The sequence below is a fragment of the Cajanus cajan genome, chromosome 2, assembly GCF_000230855.2.
Source record: "Cajanus cajan strain Asha chromosome 2, NIPB_CcT2T_4, whole genome shotgun sequence".
NCBI lineage: Eukaryota > Viridiplantae > Streptophyta > Magnoliopsida > Fabales > Fabaceae > Cajanus > Cajanus cajan.
Window position 1 is genome coordinate 53783723 of NC_138518.1, and position 26962 is coordinate 53810684.

The following is a 26962-nucleotide window of genomic DNA, read 5'->3' on the forward strand; positions in this document are numbered from 1 at the left end:
TAAAATTATAGCAAGGATAAAATATAAAACTTCGTAAAATACACAATAAGCAACACGGTTTTGACAATTGTCATCTTGTTTGATCTTGTAGACCCTGATCTTGTAGACCCATTTACAACCAATGGCTTTTCAACCTTTTGGAAGCTCAACAAGTTTCCATGTCTTGTTTCTATGTACGACCTCCATTTCTTCCTGCATTATTGTCATCCATAAAGAAGCATCTAAACTCCTCAAAGCCTCTTGAAAGGTTGATGGTTCTCCTTCTTTAGTTAGAAGATATAGTATGTGTCGTGGCTTGACATGAAATAATCTGAGTGCAAAGATGGTCTTCTTATCTCACATCTTGTCTGTTGAGCTTCTCCATCAAAAGCCTCATCTGGTTCTCGTTCCATTTCAGAAGAGTCATCTTCTCTAGACTTCTTCTCTATCACCACTGTAGTAGTGTCTTTGGTAATGCTGTAATTTTTCAGCTCCTTTTGCAGTTCATTCTCTGTAGAGACTACATCCTTGCTATCAACAACCTTGCAGGCAATGGAACCCTACAAGCGATACCCCTTAACATTGTCAGCATAGTCCAAGAATATACACTTTCTGGATTTTAGATCCAGCATGGTTCTTTCTTGGGAATTTTACATTATGTAAATAGGACATATGAGCACGTGTTAGGAAGAAGAATCAGTTGGTTTGGCTCTTCACATCTCCATTAGTATTTTCAAACAAATTGCTATTAACGGTGATGGATTTACTACGTAACAGACGATTTTAACTACTTCTGCCCAAAAAGATTTGGCTACTCCCATTGTTCTCAACATACCTTTTGTTCTATCTAGGAGATTTTGTTCATCCGTTCTACTACACCATTCTGCTGAGGCATATGTTGCACTGTAAATTACATTGAAATACCCTCTAACTTGCAAAATGCCAAAAAGTCACCATCAACATATTCATTTCCATTGTCTACCCTCAAGCACTTAATTTTCTTCCCAAATTCAAGCTCAACTTGTGTTTTAAATCCCTTGAATACTGGAAACATACTTGACTTTTCATTGGGTACACCCACAATCTTTTGGAGTAATCATCAATAAATCATACAAAAGATTTTGCTTCCCCTATGGATAATTCCAGTGATTCCCAAACATTTGAATGCATCATGTCAAGTATGTATTTGCTTCTAGTAGTTACTTTGGCAAACTTCAATCTATTTTGCTTGTTTATCATACAATGCTCACAAAATGGTAAATTTACCATTTTGAGCCCTTACAAGAGCTGCAAGGACTTTTAGGCCTCACTTTGACATGTGACCAAGTCAACAATTTGACAGTACCGACTCCAACAATTTCTAAGATCATAAGTTCACGAGTGGAGTAAGTCTAAGATAGGTTGGATTGTTATTGAGTAGAGTAAGTCTATCAAAGACTTATTCTTGGAGTAAGTGGATCCCTCATCTATGTGTATATAAATCAAAATTTCTTATGTTTTTGCTGCTCAGCATTGATGACGTTGTTTGTTGCCCTTGCTGCCAACTACAAAACTGGTTGTCGGACTAGTAGATGCAACACCATTTCATCAGCCAAACGTCAAAGCATGGGGTTGATCTGACCATGGCAAAAGAAAAGGTCATCTCTTTGGGTCCTAATGATGTTAGTAAGATTTCCAACACTTGCTACTTGACTATGAAAGATAAGAGTTCTTTCAATATTTCGATTGTTGTTCACCAAGATATGGATCCTTGACTCTAGGCTATGGATCATATGACTCCTTTTTTTTTCGTACTATACATTGAATTGTTTATAAGGCAACTCCTTACTATTGCTAATGGAGATCATGTCCCCATTGTTTATGTTAGATAAAAGATTATTAGTTAGTTTCAGAATATGAACAACATTGTGCAAGAATATAGGTGGTTGAAATTGGATGTTATTTTCTACTTGAGCATGTAGGGTAAGAGTTCTTTCAATATTTCAAGTTTTTTTCTTCAAGATATTGTTAAAGTAAACTAAGAAAGAGAGCTATATCAGAAGTCAGAGCCACCACTCCATCATAAACCTGTACAAGTACTTATCTGCTTCATAACACCTCCCACAAATAGCACGCCTCAACTGGAGAGGCGGGTTGACATTAGACGTCAATGTTATTCTAGAAGGTTGTCACTGCCTTCAGTTTCTTTGCTGCCATCACTTTCTTCCACGCAATCAGCATCATGCAAATCATATTCAACAGGATGTATGATCTTACCAAATAGCAGAATTGAACCAGAACCAACTTTAGTGTTGCTGTTGTGGGTCCCAGTAAACTCTGTGCAAGAGGAATGTAAACTACTCTGGCTATGTGGTGAAAGGTCATCTGATTGAGAACTGCCAATGTTTAGCTCTGTTGACACAGTTTCCAACCTTTGCACCGTATTTTTCACCAAGGAACTACTACCCAAATACAGATAAGAGTTATCATTTAAAAAGTTGGAAAAATTCGTTGCAGAAAATAGATCATGCCTGGCTCCCTGCATGCCAGCAGGAAAAGTATGATAACAAAACATTTTTTTATTCAGGTGTCCCATTGTTGAGTTAGGGAACAACCCTGACATAGGAAAGGGGTCTCCCCTTCCGCCGCCTCCACCTTGACGGCCTCGCTCTTCATCGCAAACCACGCTGCGCGGCGGATCCCGACAGAGAATTTTTGAACAAAAATTAACTAGAAACATGAAATTGCAGGCATTGAAAAGAACAACACTTGGGAGTTGATGGACCGGACAAAAGACAATTGGTGTGAAGTGGGTTAGAAAGGCGTTTTGAGTGATATCTAAAAGCAAAACAGTGATGATTAAGCTCAAAACAGATAATATTTTATCAATATGAAATCATGTGTATATATGTAATAATCCCTAGTGCTCAACACATATTTAGGTCATTGACTCGGGCTACAAATTATATTCATTATTTTCATACTTTACATCACATTGTTTATTAAACAACTCATTACTTCTAGTAATAGAGATCATGTCTCTATTGTTGGATCTAACAACATCCAACTCCAACCACACCCGTATTATTGCCCAATGTCCTTCAATTTCCAATAATAATCTTTTCTCTATACATAATCATACATGAGAGAGAAAGAAAAAATTGATTATGTTATTATTGATAATCTAAACTCTTTCAATGAAATTATATAATTACAAAGAAAGAGTACAAAAGAAGCTAAATAGTTATTCTGATGTGGCAACAGCGAATCAGCTTACAGAAAGACTAACAAACAGTCTAACTAACTATGGTGACATGGCAACAACCACTCAGCTTAAAACCAAAGAAGAAGAACACTACTACTCTATTAAATCCTGTAGTATTTTTTTTCACTCTCATTGTGTCCTCAATACCTTATTTTTTTTGCGACGGATGAAGACTGATGTAGTACCATAAAAAAGGTGCTGCCTTCCAATCTACAAGTGTCTTAGACATCCACTTTTTAGTATGCTCAAGTCTTTACTCTCATTTGTTTACAAAAGAGTCGGTCTATTCTTTTCACTGTGAGGATGATTGTCAATTTTCAAAATACCATCGTGTAACATTTCCTCTTGATAACAATAATTTTAACCTTATTCATTTTGATGAATGGGATTTGTTATTGACTCTATATGTGGGGACCAGTGCTTGGAGATATTTATTCGTGATTGAAATCATGTGACATGGAAATTTTTCATTAAATATAAATCTGAAGCTTGTTAAATACTTGTCAATTTCTTCAATCATATTTAAAACTAATTTGGAAAATCTATTAAGAAATTCTGGTCGAACAATTGACAGTTGAAAAATAAGTATAACACATACAGACAGGACAGAACGAAAAAGAAAAGAGAGAAAATAGATACAGACCCGGCGTGCTGTCTCATGTGTCTCATCTGAATGCCTAAAAAAATCTGCTTTGAAATTCAATGGCCAGCTTAGATCATGAAAACATTTGTTTGACCTGAAAAGGCACATATTTGAGCTTCTTGTTATCCAAATGTATAAAAAAAATAATAATAAATAAATAAATAACTTTTTGCACTGTTTCAAGAGTTTTCATTATTTGATAACTAAAAGTTTAATGAAACACTGACCAAAAGTATTCATTGAGATCATCATAATTTCTCCAATTGGAATGACTGGCCTTGCCTCTGTTGTTTCTCCTTGCTTCCTTTTTCACCAAATACAGAAAAAAGTGTCAGGAAAACATTAGAAAACATGCAGCAAAATTAATTTGATTATAGCTTCATCATACTGACCTGCATTAAAACTCGATATATTGGACTTATAACTTCCCTCAGAAAATATTCATCATCATGTCCTTGGACTGGGTCTATGCTCATCATATGAATGGTAATATTTTCTAAAATCTTATAGACATCACGGGCCATCTTTGGGAGAAAAATGGAGAGTCATTAACATTGTACCTAACTATATATCTAGACCATGTTTGCTATGTTACTCTAAAAAAAATATAACTAAAATGTTAAACAAAATGGGATGAATAAAATACTTGATGAAGGCCATTTTCATTTTTCACAAAAGCGTAAACATTGCACAACTCGTGTGATAGCATGGGTCAACATACTAGTTACGTTTAAAGAGTTGATTCTTGCATGATATGTGGTGGTCTCAAAATTTACTGGAAAAATGTCTCCACTAAGAAAACTTTCTTTAACAACATGCAAACTTGTTGCACTTCATTAATTTGTGACTTTCACATGAAGGTATATATTTTGTTGAAATTTATATGTTTAGGAACTTCATGAGTGGGACGTGATGCCCCGGGGAAATCTTATATATTCAAAAGACATACTATTTGTTAGGAGGGAGTTGTCCTTTGTTTTCTTTGGAGATAGTCATTTTCTGTTTCTTTATATAAATTATGTTTATGTCAATGTTCGGCACTCCTTATGCCTTTTATTAGCTGGTTTAATACAGATATGTTTTGTTAAGTTTCTACATTTAGAAAGAAAAAAAAAAAAAAAAAAGGAAAATAATTGAAATAAGTTTCTCTATAAATTAAAATTATTTTATACATGATTTAAAAATAAGATTATAAAGGAACTAGTATGAATACAAATTACTTTATACATCAGCTAATTTCAGTTTATGGAGAATTTTATTTCAATTTTTCTTCCTATTTTTCTCTCCTAAAAATGTTTTTAGAAAAATTTATCAAAAAAGATTCATAATTATATCTTAATTTATGTCCAAACAAAAGGCTATAACATTAATACCTAATTAAAGAGGAAATTAAAGGTGAATCTTGTGGGGGTGTTTAAGTTTTATCTTAATAAAATGACTTTTGAAAAATAATTAGAATGATATTATTTGTTTAATATTTCATTAAAAGGAATGGTACCAGAGATTAAACATATTAATGGAGAAATAGATAAATATGGAAGCTATAACAAATGTAGTGGGGCTAGTAGAGGTGAAAATGGTGGTATAATGATAATTTATAAGAGGTATCGCAGAAAATATTTTGTTTAACAAAATGTTTGTTTTGATAAACTTTTCAATAAACATTTTTAAAAAATGAAAATAAATAATGAAATGATTGTTTTTCAAAAACTAATTAGTAAAGAAAATAATTTTGCTTTCTCAAAAACTTGTATTTAACTTATAACCTAGTTCATATCTTATATAAAATTTATCTAAACATACTCAAAAATGAGTTTGTCATTATAAATATTAAAGCATAAGATTAAGCTGATGGACTCACAACACAATCATGAATGCTATATGTTATTAATAATATTTGGCAGATAGCTAAAAGAAACTTACATGATGAAAAATATAGCAAAGACATTCAGGCATAAAGCGAATATTTGAAGCTTCTCCCCATATTAGAAGATAAAGTGCAATATAAATCAGCTCCATCTGTTGCTTGTCATAATCCTCTAGAAACCTATAAAGTGTTAAGAAAAAAAAATCATATACTATATTAATTAAAGATCACTTCTTAGTATATCAACATTATATGAAGCACAATATATTTAGAGTTCGCTTGAATGCAAGGATTCGGAGAAAAAGGGAAGAGGTTAATTAATTTTGTGGTTTTAAATTAAGAGTTACAAAACATTTCTATAAAAGAATAATGGATGATTGGAAAGTGCATGGTAATATTTCAATTTTTTCTTCCATTTAAAAAATATTAAAAAAATAAAATTTTAATTCAAATTGAAAACTCAATCTTCCCTTCTCTTTCTCAACTCTCCTCAATCCAAACTTACTATGATAGCTTAAAACCATTGGTCATATTGCTTCAAAATAAAACACTCAATTACCAAAGATTGGATTCACAACGTAGATAACCACACCATGACTTATAATTTTTGAAAATTGTAGCCATCAACTTTTCCACAGTTTCTGCATGGAGCTGCAACAAGATTCTTGTTAGCTTTTAATATGATAAGAGGAACAGTAATCACAACCATGAAATTTAGCATCACCCTGTTCATTAAATATGAAAAAACAAAAACTAGAAAACAAAAGCTTTTTGCAGGAAATAATAGTTCACCTGATTAGTTGATTCAGCGCTGTTCCTTATATTCATGTTGGCAAGTAATAATATAAGGTGCTCCCTTTGATTTGCTACATTTCCTTTCTTCATATCCCGAAACAGAAGGAGACATCAAATCAGATTATTCACCAGAAATGGCATTAAAAACATAAATAGTTGTATTCTTCATTGCTGCTAACAATAAAAATTGAAAAGTATAACTTTGGTACAAAAGAGACATTCCAATTCACTCTGAAACATACAAGAAGATAAATATAAAAGAAAACACTAGAAAAAGTTCTATACGCTCTCAACATAACTATGTATGCGGTACTGCTGTTAGCTAGAAGCCATTAATGTTATGAGAAGTAGTAATTTAAGCATAGTTTTTTTTTTTTAATTTTCAATTTCCCATCCCAATCCATTTATAAATTTACCAGTCGAATTGAGACAATTCATATCTATGCTGGATGGTCGACCAGGGCGAACATGTTTACTATGGCCAACCAGACCGAACAAGCCTAGCACATCCGGCTCAGCCGACTCGGTAAAATTGGGGTCGGTCGACTCGGCCAGTAGGATTTTCATACTTAAGGCCACGGAGTTAAGCTAGGTGGATTAGGATGAGATTAATCTACTTAATACACCAGCATACTCCCCTAATTTTTTGGGACTCATTCCCTAATCACAGCCCAACAACAACCAGTATAAATAGACCTTCAACGAGGTACGTAAACAACTCTAACTACCGCATTTATTGCGCCGATCACTTACTTGAGCGTCGAAGAGTCTTTTGCAGGCACCCCCCTACCCCGGACCGAGCAGAGCAAAGCGAGAAGACCGAGACCAAGGATCAAGATTGATATTCCTCGAGCCCGCTGGAATTATACTTAGCTGTCTTCGAGGAGGCAATCAGCTTGATTTTAGTTCAAGAGAGAGAGGCCAGGCAAATGCCCATCTACTTTGTCAGTCGACTATTACAAGACCCTGAGACTCGCTACCAACTGATAGAAAAGGTTGCACTTGGCCTAGTACATACGCCGCGGCGACTCCGTCATTATTTTCAAAGCCACAGGATCATTGTACACACGGATTGCCCAATTTCCAAAGTTTTGGGTAAGCCCGAGCTGGCCAGAAGAATGATGGCCTGGTCGGTCGAGTTATCTCAATTCGACATCATTTTCAAACCGAGAGGACCGATCAAAACCCAATGCCTTGCAGACTTCGTTAATGAGCTTCATCCGCACGGCAAATTCAAAGAGCATTAGTAGACCCTCCACGTAGACGGTTCTTCAAACGGCCAGGGAAGCAGAGCAGGAGTAATTTTAGAAGGGCCGAGAGGGGTAATTTTGGAACAATCCTTACAATTCAGGTTCAAGGCTTCGAACAATCAAGCCGAGTATGAAGCCTTACTGGCAAGCTTAAGACTAGCCGAGGATATGGGAGCAATGAGAGTCAAATGCCTTACTAACTCGAAAGTTGTGGCCGAACAGGTGGGCGACACGTTTCAAGTCAAAGATCACAACATGATGAGATATTACCACGTCTACCAAAAGATGAAGGCGAACTTCCTAGAGGTATCAGTTGCGCACATCCCGCGCGAGGACAATGCCTGAGCCGATCAGCTAGCTAGATTAGCCGCAAGCAAAAAGTCGGGCCAACTACGAACCATCATTCAACAAGAGATCGACCAACCAAGTGTAGAGGAAGAGATAGTCGAAAATGTGGACGTTGCCACATTCAATCACGCCGACCCCCCGGATTGGCGAGCAAAGATCAGATCATTCCTCACCCATGGGGTCATACCAGATGACCCGGTGGAGGCGAAACGACTAGGAACACAAGCCAGCAGGTATGTCATCATCGCCGACCAGTTGTATAGACGAGGATTCTCCACCCCATTACTCAAGTGCCTAGACCCCACAAAGGCCAATTATGTAATGCGCGAAATGCACGAGGGTATTTGTGAAATGCATTCCAGAGCACGAATGACCGTCTCCAAACTCCTGCGCGTTGGGTACTATTGGCCGACAATGAATACGGATTGTTTGTCGTTTGTGAAGAAATGTCAGCCGTGTCGGAAGTATAGCAACCTGATCCACCAGCCTGCCGAGCAACTGCATTACATTCTCCCAGCTTGGCCCTTTGCCACCTGGGGGCAGACATACTTGGACTGTTCCCCATGGCAAAAGGACAATGTAAGTTCCTCATTGTGGCCGTGGATTTGTTCACCAAATGGATCGAAGCCGAGCCCCTGGCAAACATCTCAACCTATCAAGTGCAGAAATTTCTCTAGAAGAACATCGTCACTCGGTTCGGCATCCCATCGGTTCTAGTGACCGACAATGGCCTCCAATTCACTGATCGGAAGTTGAACGAGTTCTTAGCTGGTTTGGGAATACAACATAAGGTCACTTTAGTCGAGCACCCGCAAACGAACAATCAAGCAGAATCCGCCAACAAAGTGATCTTGACCGAGTTGAAGAAGCGACTTGAGGAGGCAAACCACAAACCCGAGTGCTACGCACAACCGAGAATCTCCTCAACCATGAGGTATGCCGACCACCCCGTTCGGTCACGAAACCACGTGTCATAATCACGTCATATAATCCAATACAAATAAATGACAAAGAAAAGGAAGCTTCATTCAAGTAAGGGCGAATGGGTACGGCTAATTACAAAAAGTTCAAAAAATTGGCACTAACAGCCAAGGCAGTTCCCAAGTGGCACTACCGGCCCGATTACAATACCTAAGCGACCCCGACACCCTATTTAGCCCCCCATCCTACCCCTACATAGCAGATGAGTTGTCGGCATTGTCATTAACCAGTACCTCGATGTTAGCATTGTCATTTCAGACTATCAGCTCCTCGGCATGGGTCGAAATTCCCCAAGTAGGGGCCTATTCTCAGGCTTTGCCCTGCGAGGGAACTCGGGGTAACTTATGAACTTCCCTTCGTAGAAATCTCGGCCAACGTCAAATCGAAGTCCTCCGGAACTTCACAAAAATAGAGTGCCTGGCAGACAACATGTTGAAAGCCGACATCATGCTGTTCAAGAATCTTCTTGGTTGCTTCGGCTTTTAGCTTCACCACAACCTCCTTCAACCGGTCAATTTCCTCGACCGACGAGGTGGCCTCGGCCTGAAGCTTTTGAACGGAAAACTTCAAGTCTTCCGCTTCTCACCGGTGTGCATCAGCAACCCTCTTCAACTCCTTGACCGACGCAGAAATCTTCGCATTGGCAACAAGAGCTTCCTCCAAATTCCTCTCGGCCTCCTTTAGTCGGTCCTGGAGTCGACCTTCTCCAATGGTCGACCTCATCATGATGTGCTTCGCAACCAACGAAGTCCAAGTATCAAGCTCACAGAATAGCTTATACTCAGCCTCGATGAACATACCCTCCAAATACTGAAGTCTGCCACCGGAAGTTATGTCTAGGCCGACCAAGTTCTCGACCTTGGCGGTAGGTACTAGGAAGTTTAACCCCGCCACCACAGCGGGCACGCCAAAGGCACTGCACCTGGGCTGATCCAAGGTTTGCTGCTTCATCCGCTTCAAGAACGAGCTCGACGGTCCGTTTCAGTGATCGGTTCAGCAGACCTCACCCTGGACAAGCTAGTCTTCTTCTTCTTCTACTTGGCCAAAGGTATTATGACATCGGCCAGCTTTTCCCGTTGAATCTTTAAGGCAGACGGAAATTTCCCACTTGCTTTCGCCACCTTGGCTCGATTCACAAGCATTGCAGTCACATCCATGTCATCACCGGCACTGGCCATCAATCCTACAACAAAACCAAGTTTAACATCAATTTGAAACACTCTAGCATAACCGAAGCAGGAAAACATACCTAGCAAAGTTAACTCAAAATTTGAAGTATCAAAAATATCCAATAGGCTTCGGGTTAGCAAGCCCTTCGGCAATTTATCCAACAGATTTATGATCTCTTGATCCTTGGCAGGAAGTCTAGACATAGTCATGGCCTCGAAGCACGTCGGGGTCTTCGTCCAATAAAACGGGAACAAATTTGTTCCTTCCCAATCAAAGAAGCAATCAGCTATCTCCGACCCCCAACGAATCTTGAAAAAACCACTCTTGAAGCCCTTGTAAGAGGACGTGAATGCCCTCAAAAAACCTCATCGAGGTACCCGAGTCAAAGACACCCGTTTGATCGGCTTGCTCGGGCGACAAATGTAATAATACAGGAAGGAGAGGGGTCGAGGAACAATATTCAGACAAAGGCACAGGTTCCGGAAAGCTTGCATCGTCGCCCAAGCGTTCGGATGTAGCTGGGTCGGCGACACATTTAACACCTGGAGTAGCCCCATTTGGAAGTCGTCAAATGGAAATTGTATGCCCAAGTCCTCGAACCAACACATGTAAGCGTAGAAGAAGTCGGTCTCCTCGGCTTTCCGATCCAGAAACACGAAGTCCGTGTCTGGGCCCTCATCATTACAAGCCTCAGCGACCAATGGTAACTCCCCCTCCCCACTCCCGAAACATTTTGCCGATTTGACGAACTTGTCCAATAACCCTTGATCTGAAAGGGCAGAAAAGTAAATGTCGACCTCTCCATCCACCCATTCGTACTTAGCCATCTCAACAGTGTCGTAGTCGATCTTCCCAAGCTGGAGCACGAACCACCTTGTCATTCTTGGTGTGATCGTCCTGATACTCGGCTACGTCCTCATCCTCGATGTGGGCGACTATCTCGTCCTCTGTCAAGGTCACCCCAAACTCCTCTTCTCGGGGAACCGATACGGCTTTCGGTGGGGGTAACTCAACCATGTCCTCCTCACTTTCCGATTGGCCGACCAGATCTAAGGGAAAAACAACCTCATTGCAGAGATGGGAGGCTCGACACCTCGCTCCCATTAGCCCCCTTCCCTCTTGACGTAGACCCCGACGCGTTTGATGACGTCCAACTCCTTGCCGAGGAATAGCCACTCTCCATCTCTCACACATGAGCAAAACAGCCCTAATTCTCGCCTTGTTCAAAGAAGTCGGTCTCTCTCTCTGATGGAAGATAAATCTTGGAATTTCACAGGGTGTAAAAATCCACAACCCTAACCTACTATTTATAGGCAAGGTAAAAAAAAAGAGGGTGAAAAGCCACCCCTGAACACCAATCGTCAGATCTCAATCAATGAACGGACCAGATTTGATGACCGTTGGAATTTCAACCGCCCCAAGACGTGGGAGGCCCACCACGTGCGACGCGACACGTTCCCTATCAAATATCCGGCCATTTGTGCTCGTCACCCCTGACATAGCATCCTTCTCAACTAATGGTCGGTTCACCATGGTGGTCGGTGGTCTCGGCATTATCAACCCAATCAGTCTAACGCCTTCGTCCTTCTAGTCCTCGACGTTATGGGGGTTGTATACCGGATGGCCGACCAAGCCGAACACGTTTACTATGGCCGACCAAACCGAACAAGCCTAGCACATCCGGCTCGACCGACTCGGTAAAATTGGGGTCGGTCGACTCGGCCAGTAGGATTTTCATACTTAAGGCCACGGAGTAAAGCTAGGTGGATTAGGACGAGATTAATCTACTTAATACACCGCCTTACTCCCCTAATTTTCCGGGGCTCATTCCCTAATCACGGCCCAACAACAACCAGTATAAATAGACCCTCAACGAGGTACATAAACAACTCTAACTATCGCATTTATTACGCCGATCACTTACTTGAACGTCGGAGTGTCTTTTATAAGCATTCCCTACCCCATAACGAGCAAAGCAAAGCGAGAAGACCGAGACCAAAGATCAAGATTGATAACTTAGTGATAAGTAGTGTGTCTCCTAATACAGGAATAATATCTATTTATTTTTTATGAAAAAATAATAATTTAAGAAACAATTGAGTAGTTACTTTAAAAGAACAAATGATCTGAGACCAAAAAGACATTGGGGACAGAAATAACGATTTATATTTCTAAATAAAATAAAAAAGATAAAATGATTTGTATAAAAATAAAGAGCAAAGTGATTGCAGAAAACTTTTTCTTTTATATAATAGTGTAGATTTTAATGCAAAAACAACTACTAACCAGCATTGGTCAGTATTGGCCATGACCCGGACGCTAAATAGCATCAGCCAAGTGACACTAATATGTTTCCTATTAATTATTTTTTTTTATCCTTTTCTAGTTAGTGTTGGTCATGGCCAGCACTACTAAATTTTTGAGAAAAATAAAAATTATTAGCATTGGCAAAATTAATACTAATTAATAATTTTAAAAATAATTACTAAAGTCGGCTAGGTCAGCATTTATTAGGGTCCACATTAGCACTGACTTGGCCAACACTAAGATATTCAACTAAGCATGAAATTGAATCTTCTGTCCTACCACTCTTCACCTTCACCAATTCAAAGAATTTATTGTTAGAGTGGATGCTTATTAGCGTCGACTAATGTGGATGCCTGAGTGCAAAATTAATTTTTTTCTTCACCTTCATCAATTCAAAGAATTTATTGTTAGAGTGGATGCTTATTAGCGTCGACTAATGTGGATGCCTGAGTGCAAAATTAATTTTTTTCTTTACCTTCATCAATTCAAAGAATTATAAGTACTTCTCACCCCACACCCAAAAACAATTTTTTTTTCCTCTTGGGCTTTCTTTCATTGCTCACACCATTGTTGTTGCTCCCAAGAGGCGAGGTGGGGGCATGGTGGAAGGGCCTAATCACCGATCCCCAAACTTTAGTCATTTTTTGACCACTTTTTTGTGTTGCAAAGTGGCTGATGGATGGACGACAACAAGAGCAGGAGGATTAGGAGCAGCAGCAAGAGCACATGCAATAGGTTGAGGAATTTTGGTACAAAGTAAGTAGAGGGAAATGAGAAAATGGTAACATGCTTTTTTGTGGTCTTTATTTTTTAATGTTGACTTTGATGACTCTATTTAATGTTAACATAGAGTCAACTTATTCAACTCAAATAAAAGACTACTTCTAGTCGACGCACACACATTTATGTCCACCTTTTTTACCAATACAAAAATAATATTTAGCTTCGACTTTTATTGAAAAATCAATGCTATTTTATGCTTTTCTTCTAGTGTTAATAAAAAGAAAAAGCCCATCAAAGAAGCCAACCTTTGAATCGAACAACTACAATGAAGCTGAAAAGAAAAAGAATGATTTTAAATTGTTCATTTCTCATGTTTGTTGTGAAAAACCCTAATGTTGTAAAAGGTTCAAGGAAGATATCTCCACTGAAAAACACTGGCCATTTTGCTTCAGCTACGAATAAACAAACTGGAAAATGATTTGCTTTAAGCATTGCAAAGATCTATTATCATTACCAGCGATAACATTAAAAATTCTTTGTTCGAGAATCCTTCCTGAATTCCAACTTATTTGAAGGTTTGGATCATAGCTCTAAAACAACGCCATTTAATCATCATGTTGCTTCCAGATCAGCCTTATGTTCACATTTGTTAAATTGAGTACGTGTTTGATAACATTTTTCTAAAATATACTCATCATATATACACTTTCTATTCCATCTCATTTCTCTCTCTCTCTTCAGATTTTATTCAATCATCCATCACATCTATCATTTTTTTTTCTCTTTACTTTTTATCTTTTCTTCCTATCTCTCTTATTTCCACCTTAATCCATTCCATTTTGGGTAGACAAAAACCATTCTCTAAATTATGCTTACCAAACATAAAATTATTCTTTAAGAGCAAACACTCTTCCGAACACACTTTTTACTTTTCCTCAACATTAGAAATATTACTCTCTAAATCTCTCTTTTCTATTGATTTAAATTTATTGGAAATCACAAATTTTGGTGAGTTTCACTTCTTATTAGACAACTTTCTCCCCTAATTTTATAGTTATCAATCAATTCTAATAAAAAAAATAAAGCATGCATTGAAGAAAATGTGTTACTAACACTCATTTTTTTAAAAAGTAAAAAAACTAAAACCCTGATTCTAGAATTCTAACAATTTCAACTATCAAAATCCAATCATGAGGCAATCAAGGTCACTTCACTCACCATCAATGGAAAGTTTTCACTTTCCCACGAGTTGACATAAAAAATGTTAATTTTTCACGTTTGGTTTGTTATTTAAAATATAACATTCATATAAAACATTGTTTCCAGAAATGATTTGTACATAGGATTCCCATACAAAAAATGAGGCAATAACATTCTTGAATTAAAAATAAAGTTTTAATGCAAGAAAACGTTATATTACCTTTATTTACTTATTTAATATAGTGAAAAAAATTTAATTTCTAGATAACATTTATAAAAATTGAAGGAGATGGGAAATTAACATTTCCAAATTAAAAACAAAGTTTTAATACAGTAAAAACATTATAATATATATTTATCTATCTTATTTAATACAATAAAAAATTATTGATACCTAAATAATATTTATAAATATTTAAAAAAATATTTATGGGCAACCAGATTTTTCATATTCTAAAGATTTAGATTCCATGAATTATGATTTTTAGCATGGTTGTCAAAATCGAGTTTTAACTCAGAAACTTCTGAATTTACGACTTTGGGAAGTCACTCGTATGCAAACTCGTTTTCCACTAAATTCGTGAAACCTCAAGCGAAATTGCACAAACTCGGCCAAAATCGCGAGTATGTTGTGATTATGCATGTCTACGAGGTTCACATAGAAAAGCCCCAAAACAACATGGAGACCTACGTTTCTCCTTAGGTTTTCTTTTCTTCTCATGATTTGCACGTCTCTCTCGATTGTGACTACAAAATGAACCAAAAACCCGTAGACTCTCGATTTTGATAGCGTTGATTTTGAACCATAAAAAATCTTCTCATATACCAAACACCACCTCGAAAGCCCAAGTCCGATTGATTAATAATAAGTGTGGCACTTAGTTATCTCTCGCCTAAATTTGTAACCAAGACAATATCCGTTCAAAGTGAAATTAGGAAATAAAAGGGAAAAGGGGAGAATATTCATTATTACCTGAAACCCAAAAACTGAGGCAATCCAATCAAATATATCATTCGCTTTTTTAAGCTTCTCCGTAGGCATTGTAGAATCATCACCAGAAACATCAGGTCTTGCACGAATTACTGAAAATGGAAGATTATCCACCCTAAATATTGCATCCATTGCTGCTTGGATCTATAATTTTCAAGAAAAAAAAAACAAACAAACAAGCAGATTAAAAATTTAAAATATTAGGGTGATCATATCATTAGCAGATGCAAAACAAACAATGCATATATCCCAGATTCAAAAACCTCGGGAAGTTCCATGATTGCTGGTTTAACACCAAGAGCATATAATGGAAGGATGTTATAGCGCTCATATTGTTCCCTCGTCTTCTCAATATCCTCAGCATATGTTGTTAACTGGAAATTAAACAACATCCTTAGTCCATCTATGTTTAGAAGTATTTTACAAATTTTAGTCATGGTAGCCTAATCAAGCAAAACAAACCTTATCCCCAATACTTCGAGGAGCTACCATAGTCTTCAGCACTTCATACAATACAGCAGCAATCTGAACATTCTTAGCCATCTCCTCCCTTCAAGAGAAACATGAGAAGAATAAGAAATCATAACACAATTCACAAAACTTGCAAGCACAAGTTTAAGATCAAGCCTCACGACCTCTGGCTAAATTCTCCATCACGGATTTTCTTTTCATAGAATTGTAGGTAGTAGTCCTGCAGCTCCTTAGCATCACCCCTTCTCGTCCTAAATTTCACTGTAAGCTCCTCTTCCTGCAACCCGGAGATTTTAAAAATGAAAAAGAGAAAATCCTGTCATGTTGAGATTAATATTTATGTATTTAATCAACAGAACATATCATTATACCAGCTCATAGATACCAAAGACAAGTACAAAACAGCACCTTTAAAATCTTTAAGAACTGTAAGAAAAAAAAATTAGCCAGTGTACCTTTTCAAGTTTGGACAATAGGTAGGTCTTGAACTGACGAACACCATGCCCAATTGATGTAGGATCCATTTTATGGGCCAGCCCAAATGCATGGAAACGACCTAATTAAACAAGCAAAGAAACACCAGTATTCAGTACCATGTAATCTTCTGCAAATATAAGTTAAAAACACCTTTGACATACTGAATTTAGATGTTGAATCAGTGGCGAAACAAGTTCAGACAAGTGACAAGTATAGTCATAATCTTTCATAAACAAAGGCTTTTTATAGCATATAAATGCCAGATGCATGTTTGAAGTAAAACATATGACAACAATTTTGACAAAGTATTTATAACCATATGCTTAAAAGCTGCTGCGCCTCTTATGGTGGTCCTTCGGTTGGTGAATTCTGATGTAAAACTAGCCATGAGTTTTATATATATATATGAGGAGATGGATTGTAAGAAAAATATTATGAGAAACTTTAATAATATATAAAGGTAAAATTTCCAAAATTCGTTAAAATTTAATTGTCTTATTTGTGTAAGTGTTACTATTTCTATATGCCATATTTGGTATTTTTGTAGCTATGAACCTGGATGGAAAATTATTTATAAGAGGTGGGATACCCAACTTCACAAACCTTTGCATACGGCTGCGTATTATCTTACAAGTCTATGATTCTAGTCGAGTTTGACAACCTTAATGACAGGGGATTGTAACATGAATCATATAAAGATACTCACAGAGATAGGCAACTCTTGGATTCTCCTTTTCAATGGCGAGAGCTGCTCTGAGAACAGGCACAAGTCCAGAAAGTGAAGAAGGCACAATCTCAGTGTCCACAACACCTTCCTCGTCTCGGATGTCCTCGACATTTCTAGTATGAACCCCCGCAAGCCTCTTTCTCCAATCAGCAGTCTCAAAAGGACTCCATATGCCACTTGTGCTGGCCATGGTCCTGCTACCACCAATGCAACAAGGTGAATCACAACTATTGGGATTTGAGTGAAGAGCAGGGGAAGCTGAATTTTCAATTTTTTGTAGTTGGGTAGGAGAAGGAGCCAAAAAGATTGATACTTTGATTGAGAGTCATGTTTTGGAATTGGCATATTAGGAAGGGTGAAGCAGGGGAAAAAGTATAATAAAAATAAAGACGAAAAAAGAGGGAACAGAATGTGATGCAGATGCTACTTCTTTTTCGCTGAGTTCTTTCTCTTTTGGGGATAAACAATTGAACAAACCAGAGATGAAAATTCACTCTTAACAACCGGATTCCGATTGTTTATTTGTGAGAGAAATGAGAAGTGGGTCTTCGAAATTGAAACTGCGATTTGGCGAATATTAACATTCGTACATGCCAAGAAACGTAATTAAGGACTTCGGAGTTTGGAGATACCATTCAATTGTTGTGTTTTTAGAAGAAAGACCCTTCCTACCATTTTACGGACTATAGATAAAGAGTCCATAGTCATATATATTTTAAAATTATAAATATATATTAAAAATATAAATTCAAAATTTATATTATTAATAGAGATGATACATTTTTTGGGTATGTACATTTTTTTATTTCGTATTAATATTTTAAAATTTTGTTTTAGATTAAATTATCTCGGTCCAAAGATAAATTAAGTTTAATCAAAAATTTATATATATATATATATATATTATAAAGTATTATATAATTTTTTAATTTTTTAATTTATTAAAAATTTAATTTAATAATTAGATAGTAAAAATTTAACATAAAACATGAATTATTAAGTAAAATTATCACGACATATTTTTATAATAAATAAATTCCTCTCTCTTAAAATCACAAATTATTTATCATTAAACTAATCTATTATTTGAAATAATATATAATTTATTTAAAGTATAAACACATAAAATTAATTAATTTATACTAAATATCAATCTAGTAAAGTACTTCTCCAACAAATTTCTTAAATAATATCTAATTATTTATACTAATATACTAATTATGTAACTTTTGTTGATTTAGACTTTAATTTAAGTTATCTATATTATATTTTTTATTTCAAAAAAATATCTATCTTCCGCCCACGTATGATATAAATTTTATTTTTCAAAATATGATTTTTTTTTTTTAAAGTTTTATCATGTTGGATTGAGGGTGATATGAAACTTTTCATTATTTGAATTCTTAATTTTTTATTATATTAAATAAATATATTAAAATATATAACTTTTAATATTATTTCACTTCTCTTTTGTATTATATTTTATTATATAAATGATTTTCATCTTATATCGTTTTTTCATTCTTAGAAATGAATATATATCAATAAGAATCAAGAGAATAGAATAAACATGTAATAATTTAAAATTTAAAAATAAGATAAAGAAGAATATGAGGATCTTCCATATGCTCCTACCAATTTATAGCAAAATGTTCTTTTTCATTTCAGTTTCATTCGTAACGATCGAATAAACATCATAATAACGGTTTAAATGATATTGGTATAAATTTTATCAATTATTATATTATTTAATTATTTTTAATTAAATATAAATTTTTAAAATTTATCATTAGATTGAAAATGTCATACTCCTATATCATATATATATATATATAAATAATTTTATAGTAATTAGAGATAATTAGTATCTAATTCTTATAAAGTAAAATTGACATAATATTTTTATTTCAAAATATATTAAAATATGAACGTTTTGATTATTTTGAAATTGTTGTTTAATTTTAACAAAATTTGACATAAAAATATAAGGTGATATGAATTTATAATTCAATAGTTGGATCAATAAAATTCACATTTAATTGAAAGTTATTGAACAATGTAATAGTTGGTAAAAATTACAACAATGTCATTTGAACTCTCCTCTATATAGAGAGAGATGGGAGGAGGGATTCAACAACTCTTGTGTAACTTTTATAAACTATTACACCATTTAATAACTTTCAACTAAATGTGAATTTTTCAAAACTTACCGTTAGATTTAAAAATCTCTATTCCTAGATCATATGTGCAAAATTTTATATTAATCTTGATACCTCATTCTTATAAAATAAAGTTGACGTAATATATACATTTCAAAATATATTAAAATATGAATATTTTGACTACCATCAAATTGTTCAATTTTATAAACATACAAGGTGATATGAAGTTCTAATTCAATGGTTGAATCGACAAAAAATTATATTTAATATAAAGTTATTGAGTGATGTAATAGTTTGTAAAAATTACACTCGAAATCAAATTTATACCGTTGTTGAATTTATCGATGAAAGATTTATCATCTATATTTTATGGGATTAAATCCCTAATTTTTATTATTGGAAATCGAAGAGAAATAAAGCATATATAGAGATTATGGAAGTAAATATTCTCGCATTTATTGCTACTGCACTATTTATTCTAGTTCCTATTGCTTTTTTACTTATAATGTTATCACTTGAACTCTTCTCATATATATACTACCTCGATTTGTATTTAAAAGACTCAACTTACAAGAATTGTTTGTTCCTTTTATATAAGACATGATTCATAATTATATATATATATATATATATATATATATATTAATTATTTTTAGATTAAAATATCATTAATTAAAACATGTTTTATTAATTTATTGGGATACATTAATTATAGACTTTTTAAAAAGCATGCATTCTAATTTGTTAGAAAAACAAGTGTGGAGAAAAGATAAAACTAGAAATTAAGGAGGGTTGAATAGTGTGTATCAAAATTCACACAATTTTTTTTTATAGTGAAGTAGTAACTCTAGTCGGATGAAGTGCGCAGAGCAATCAGATGAAACATCGAGTATTTTTATATTAGTTCGTTTCAACCACCGAGACTACATCTAATTCTTAATTCAATTAAATTGAGTTACATTATCTTTCAATAAAGATATAAGTATTTTTTCAACAAGTCACTTCTGGCTCAATCTTAACTCCTAAGTATTCTTTAATTTGCTTCTTCAAGCAACTACCTTAATATTCTTTTAACAAAAAAACCTCTCCAAGTTTAACAACTAAGTATTCTGCTACAATCAAGTCACTCCAGACTCAAAACAACTATTCTTTCAGACAAGCTTCTTTAAGCTCAAAACAAGTATTTTTTTTCAAATAAAACTCTCTAGGCTCAAAATAAGTGTTCTTTTTCAGTCTCTCCAGACTCAAAACAAATATTCTTTTTCAGACAAGTCTATCTAGTCTCAACCTTATAACAATGATTATGAAGGTTACACAAGTATTGTGTTCGTCTCACTTAGATGTTATACAACCAATAAAGTAGTGGGTGTTTGCAAGAAATAATAAATTTACAGAGAATATGTTTCTATACAAATGTGTCTATATGTTTGTTATGTCTCTGTTATGTATATTTGTGTCCATGTCTTTCTTGATCTTTGAATCTTCTTATATAGTAGCTTGGAAGAGATGACCATCGTAACACTTTGAGTCCAACTCACAAGTTTGTTTTGTTTCTCTTCGTTATTCTTCGTTGTGATGACAAGTAAGTTTTCAAATCATTAATGTAAACATTAAATGCATTTCACCAAACGTACCTCTTATCTGATCAAGGAGGCTACTTATCAATTTTTTATACCGAAACTTGTAGAAGCAATGTTAGCGTAATGCAACAATTGTGACTTTATTTATTTTTCTCCATAATTTTAGGGATGATTATCTCACTTAGCTTGCCTTCTCTATCTATTATTCTTCCTTATCAAAAATTCAAAACAACCAAAAATTGGTATCATAACCCTCTTCTTAAGGGGCCTTTGAAATAGATGTTGAATCAAGTTTCTCATATGTTTCCCATCCTTTCTTTGATGGGAAGAACTACGACCTTTCAGTAGAGAAAATGGAGTCCTACCTAGAAGCTTTGTATACAAGGGAAACTGTAACATCCTAAATTTTGTAACTATTTATCTATATAATTTCTGTAAATTATATATATATATATATATATATTAAATATTACATAAGTTACTGTGAATAAAATTTATGTAGCATTATGTAACAAGATTTTCTAAATTGAATAACATTTATTTTATTGTCTAATTTGACTATTTCTCGAACAGTGTTGAGAGCACGTTGTAAAATCTAAGAAACACAATTTAAGAAAATTTAAGTAATTTTTAACTTAAATAATAATTTATTGAGTGTAGATTAAGAATAAATATAGTTAAGAGAAAACATATCTAAATTAAAATTTATAGAGATTATCTAAAGATTTAACATGAGAAAATTATTCTACTAAAACCTTAAGCTAGAAAATTATGGAAAAATGTTCAAAAGGTTATAAATAATTTTATCATCAATATAGTATACTTAGAACAATAAATAAAAATGTATAGTTAGGTGAAATTAAAATACAAAGTCTCAACCAATCAAATTATGACACATAAGCAAATTCTAATTTATTTAATTAATATTAATTAACACAATTAAGAGATGATCAAGAGAGAAAAAATTATACTTTTAATGGTGAAGATTCTGATGATGATATTAGTTTCTCAAAATTATAATTAATTTGTAAGATACTTTAATAATTCTACAATGTTCTAGAAAGTTCTACAAAACTCTCCAAAGTAGATACCTAATTACCAAATGATTAAATGGTTGAAAGCTTAACTATTAAGATATTCAAATAATTCTAGAAAGTTCTATAAAATTCTACAAGATAGAAATCTAGAATAGATTAGATGCTTAACCAGTAAGATATTTAAATAATTCTACAAAATTCTAGGATGACCTACAAAGTTCTACAAAAAAAAAAGGACACCTAATCACCATGTGATTAAAATGAATTGAATACTTAATCATTAAGATAACTAAATAACTCTACAAAATTCTAGAAAATGGACATCTCATCAACATATTATTAAATAAATTAGAAACTTAATCACTAAGATACTTAAATAATTCAAAGAAATTCTAGAAAGTCCTATAAATATCTACAAATTGGACACCTAATCACTAAGTTATTAAAATATCTTAGATAATATCAAGAAATATCTACAAATCTAGAAGATTGGAGAATGGAGGTGGAGACTAGTATAAATAGGAGAAATCACACCAAAAAGCTCACAAACAACCCTTTAAAACAAGACATAAACCAAGCCAAAGAAACACCCCCAAAAATACTCCATCTTTTCCACAACCAAGGAGTAAAACAAGGAGTAAAAAACTAAAATTTCAAGAAAAGGGGAAGAAAGGAAGAAGATAAGAGGAAGAAAAAGAAGTAGGAAAAGAAGAAATCAAGAAAATTAAGAGAAAACTAGCAAACTTGGAGAAATAGGTATGAGTTAGATGTTAAATTTTATTCATGTTTATATAGTTGTAGAATAAGTATTGATCTGTACTTATAAGTTTTGATGCATGAAACCTTAGGTTAGTTGATATGGTTTTTGATTGTACCTTTTGATAAATTTGATGTTTTAAGGTTGAAACTTGAAGTGGTTGATTGTTTATGATTGAATGTTGCTATTGAAATTGTTTGAATTGTATTTGAAAAGTTTGATTGAGATTAATTTTTGAAGTGATAGATTAATAGTGAAACATGTTGCATATTGCATAATATGGACTTTGAGTCAAAATATTTTCGGGGGGGGGGGAGGGGGGAAGAAGAGAATTTCAAAAAAAGAAATATTTGAGAAATGAATTTTGTATCAAGGATATTTGATAGAAAATGAATGAGTTTTGTAATTTTGAGATGATGTTTTTAACGTGAATTCTTTTCTTTATGTTTACTATCCGAGACATTGGTGGCAAGAGATTGCTTGTGATAGTGGGTACTGTCAAGGACAGTTGGCAATACGAGATGGATAAAAGAAAGGATAAAAGAAAGGATAAAGTGAGAGAAAGCTTGATATGGTTGTGAAAGTCTAATTGAGGTATTTGTTTTATGCTACCAATGTCAAAAGATAGTAAATGGTGTTTGAGTAGAATGGGTAAGACAGGACCTCCGATCTGGGGGAATAGACCTTTGGTCTAGGGAGTGTTTGAGCATAGGCAATCCCATAGATGGTCAGTCTTTATTTGATTATGTGTCGTGGTAGCCTGCCGGTTGCACTGACACTCTAACTACTGTCTACTTGTTCGCGTTTAGTAGGGCATTGCTGAATCACTAGATAGAGTAATGTTCAGCTTTAGCTTCACTAAACACTCAAAACGGAAAATCTCCATGGAGTATTGAGTCAAAATAATTTTTAAAAGTATATTTTTAGTCAAAATTTGCAACTCATAAGGATATTGCATTATTCGGACTATTATAAATGGAAAACCTTATCAATTTTTTGAGTGTATTAATAATTGTATGAACTTATTATGCACTTGTATGATTTGTTTGTGTGAGATTTGAATGAAATTAAATGTCTAACTCCGTAAATATTTTTAAACCCAGATATTGGAGATCTCATAATCCAAAAAAATTGGATGTGGAGTTAGAAGGTCACATTTTAAAAAAAAATCCAAAGCATAGGATAGTGGTTTTATTTAATTAAGTTGTGATATTTGCATAGGAACAAAAATGGTTTGTAATATCTAGTGACTTTTATTGAATAAAACTTTAATTAGATAAATGTCTTTATTTATTTTAGCATCTTTTCTACATATTATCCATAATAGTATAAATATTAGTAACCATAAATAATTAATTATGATTAGCATATGTAATCTGGAAAGGGGGTTACAATTAGTTTGTATTAGAGCTTTAGTTATGCATCTTTAGGGCTTGTGAGTGTAGGTCCATTAGGTTATAAGCTTCTTAACTTCTTTGTTGAATTGTTTAAGAATGATGGAATTTGTTTGAAAGTTTGTTTAATTCATTTGATATTTTATGTTTAGAAAATTGTATTATTAGTTATTCAATTAGTTTAACTAAGGATAGATAGCAAATCTAGGTAGAAATGTCACCTAGATGCAATATTGGAGAAATAGTTCATGGCACAAATTATGTAAGAACTAGTACAAGTTTGAGTCTAATAGTAAATTCTAATGGATGGAACCATATTAGTCAACTTTAAGAAAAGTGATCTACTTTTAAGTTATAGGAGAATTTGAATTTGAAAGAGATGAAGAGTGGATTTAGATATTGAAGGATATATTCATAGCTATGGAATGTATTGATAAATGAAGATTTTATCATACTAGGTTTTAGCTTTAAGGAGATGCTAAAGTTTGGTGGAAAGTTACCTAGAGGATGTTAGAGAAAAAGAGATAAATCATTGCCTAGGATATATTTAAACTTTATGGAGAAGTATTTTACTACTAGTGTTAGAAATTTAAAAGAGGTAAAATTCAACAAGCTTATGACAATTTGGAATTTGCTACTAAATTTGAGTCACTAGCAAAAATAATCTAGATATTTGCACCTCACCTTTGATGGAAAAAAAAAACGAGAAAAGACTTAGATATGAGATTAGAAAGGTTGTAACTTCATGGATAAATGCAAAATAGAGGAACATATGGATATGATTGCATAAAAGTAGAAATATTGGAAGTGTGGGAAAGGTCTTTTGACTAATAAATTGTATTTCTAAGACCTCAATTTTTTGGATGATATTCTTGGTCTACTTCTTGAAAAGGAAATAGAATTTAGTATATATTTAATGTCTTGTAACAAACCTATTTCAATGGAGCCTTTCAAAATATTACCCTTAGAATTAGTAGAACTTAAGAAACAATTAGAAAAGTTGTAGAAATAATTTATTAGACCAAGTGTATCAGTAAGGGGATCCTTAGATTTGTTAGAAAAATGGAGGTTCTACATTATGTATAAATTATAGACAATTAAATAAGGTAACAATAAATAATAAGTACCATTTTCCTAGAATAGATTATTTAATAGATCAAGTTAAAGGAGCTAATATATTTCTAAAATATATTTAAGATTGAGATATATATCATCAAATAAGAGTTAGGATAGAGGATATTCTAAAGATTGCATTAAGGGCAATATATGGACATTATTAATATCAAGTGATGGCTTTGGGGTGACTAATGATCTCATAGACTTTCTGAATTATATGAATAGTGTTTAGACCATACTTAAATAAATTTGTAGTTGTATTTATAGATCATTACTATATTATAAAGTTAAAGAAGAATAAGAAATTCATTTAAGGATAGTTTTGCAAGTGTCAAGGAATAAGCAATCATAAGCAAAATTGTGTAAGTGTGAATTTCGGTTGGAGGAAGTAAAATTTTTAGGATTTCAAAGGAAAGAATAAGTGTAAATCCTTCAAAAGTGGAAGTTGGTATGCAAGTGGAGGAACCTAAAATTGTAATTGAGATTATAAGTTTTGTAGGTTTAATCGGATACTTTAAGATCCATTGAAGGATTTTCAAGTATAGCAAGACCTTTAACATAATTGACTAGGAAATATCACCCTTTTATTTGGAGTCAAGAAAATGGGATTAGTTTTTCAGGTGTTATATTATACAAGATCCAAATTAACCTTATGAAGTATCAGGGGTTAGGTTGGGTAATAATGTAGAATAAGAAAATGGTAGCTTGTGTCCAATTAATTGAGACCACGTGATCATACCCATGATTTAGAATTAGCAACTATAAAGATTTGGAGACATTATTTATGGATCTAAATTTGATAGTGGCCGTAAGAGTTAAAATATTAATTTGATCAGAAGGAGTTGAATATGAGACAAAGAAGCTGGATGAAATTTATAAAGGATTATGATTTTCAATTATTATTTCATCGAGGAATGGCAAAGGTATTAGTCAATCCTTTGGATAGAAAAGTTATTCATGTTTTAGCTATGATGATAAAAGAAATGGAATTGATATTTGGATACTTGAATTAGTATACTATTAGGGAAAAAAAGGATAAAATAAAATGATATTAGAAATGATTCTATAAATAATGGGTTCTTAGAGGAAATTAAGGATATACAATAGAAGGGTGAATTTATACAAGGGAGGAAAATATTGCTAGGAATAGATAAGGTTGGAGATTTTAATTTAGAAATGAAAAATATAGTAATAAAATTTGTATCCCTAATGATATTGAATTAAAAGTTTTATTTTTGGAGGTAAGACATACAAGTAAATTATTTATCTAAGAGCTACTAAAGTCCATACAGACTTGAAAGAGATGTTTTGGTGTCCTAGAATGAAGATGGGGCGTTGTAGAATATGTGGCACATTGATGAATATGTTAGAAAGCTAAGATTGAGCATAAGAAACCATTTAACGTGTTGCAACCATTGAAGATCCTGGTATGGAAGTAGGATATTGTACCTATGGATTTTGTAGTAGGTTTATCTAAAACCTCTAGGAGTTGTGACACTATTTGGGAAATTATGGATAAATTAATTGAGATTGCACATTGTATAATGGCATATATTAGGCATTACCTAGAAAGATTAGCACAATTATACATAAAAGAAATTGTGATGTTACATAAAATACCTACTACCATTATATCAAATAAGGATCATAGGTTTTTATCCAAATTTTGGAGGGAATTCCAGGAATCTCTAGGAAGTAAATTACACAATAGTTCAACCTATCAACCTTAAATGGATGGACAAA

At 33.8% G+C, this 26962-nt stretch overlaps 1 protein-coding gene across 4 annotated transcripts in view; it reads right to left on the minus strand.

Moving 5' to 3' along the window:
• Positions 1–17843, minus strand: part of LOC109811248 (callose synthase 7) — a 66495-nt gene extending 48652 nt beyond the window's left edge. Inside the window, exons 1-12 of one of the 4 annotated variants that reach the window (XM_020374930.3) lie at positions 17153–17843; positions 16425–16525; positions 16134–16246; positions 15961–16048; positions 15762–15872; positions 15481–15642; positions 6526–6612; positions 6293–6384; positions 5790–5913; positions 4259–4390; positions 4094–4170; positions 3867–3960 (exon numbers count right to left, since the gene is read on the minus strand). In XM_020374930.3, the coding sequence (XP_020230519.2) occupies positions 3867–3960; positions 4094–4170; positions 4259–4390; positions 5790–5913; positions 6293–6384; positions 6526–6612; positions 15481–15642; positions 15762–15872; positions 15961–16048; positions 16134–16246; positions 16425–16525; positions 17153–17363 (1392 nt within the window). In that variant the 5' untranslated portion in view covers positions 17364–17843. The remainder of the gene's footprint in view (positions 1–3866; positions 3961–4093; positions 4171–4258; positions 4391–5789; positions 5914–6292; positions 6385–6525; positions 6613–15480; positions 15643–15761; positions 15873–15960; positions 16049–16133; positions 16247–16424; positions 16526–17152) is intronic. The other 3 variants (XM_020374931.3, XM_083068439.1, XM_083068438.1) reach the window with 3 other exon arrangements.
• Positions 17844–26962: the final 9119 nt, after the last annotated feature.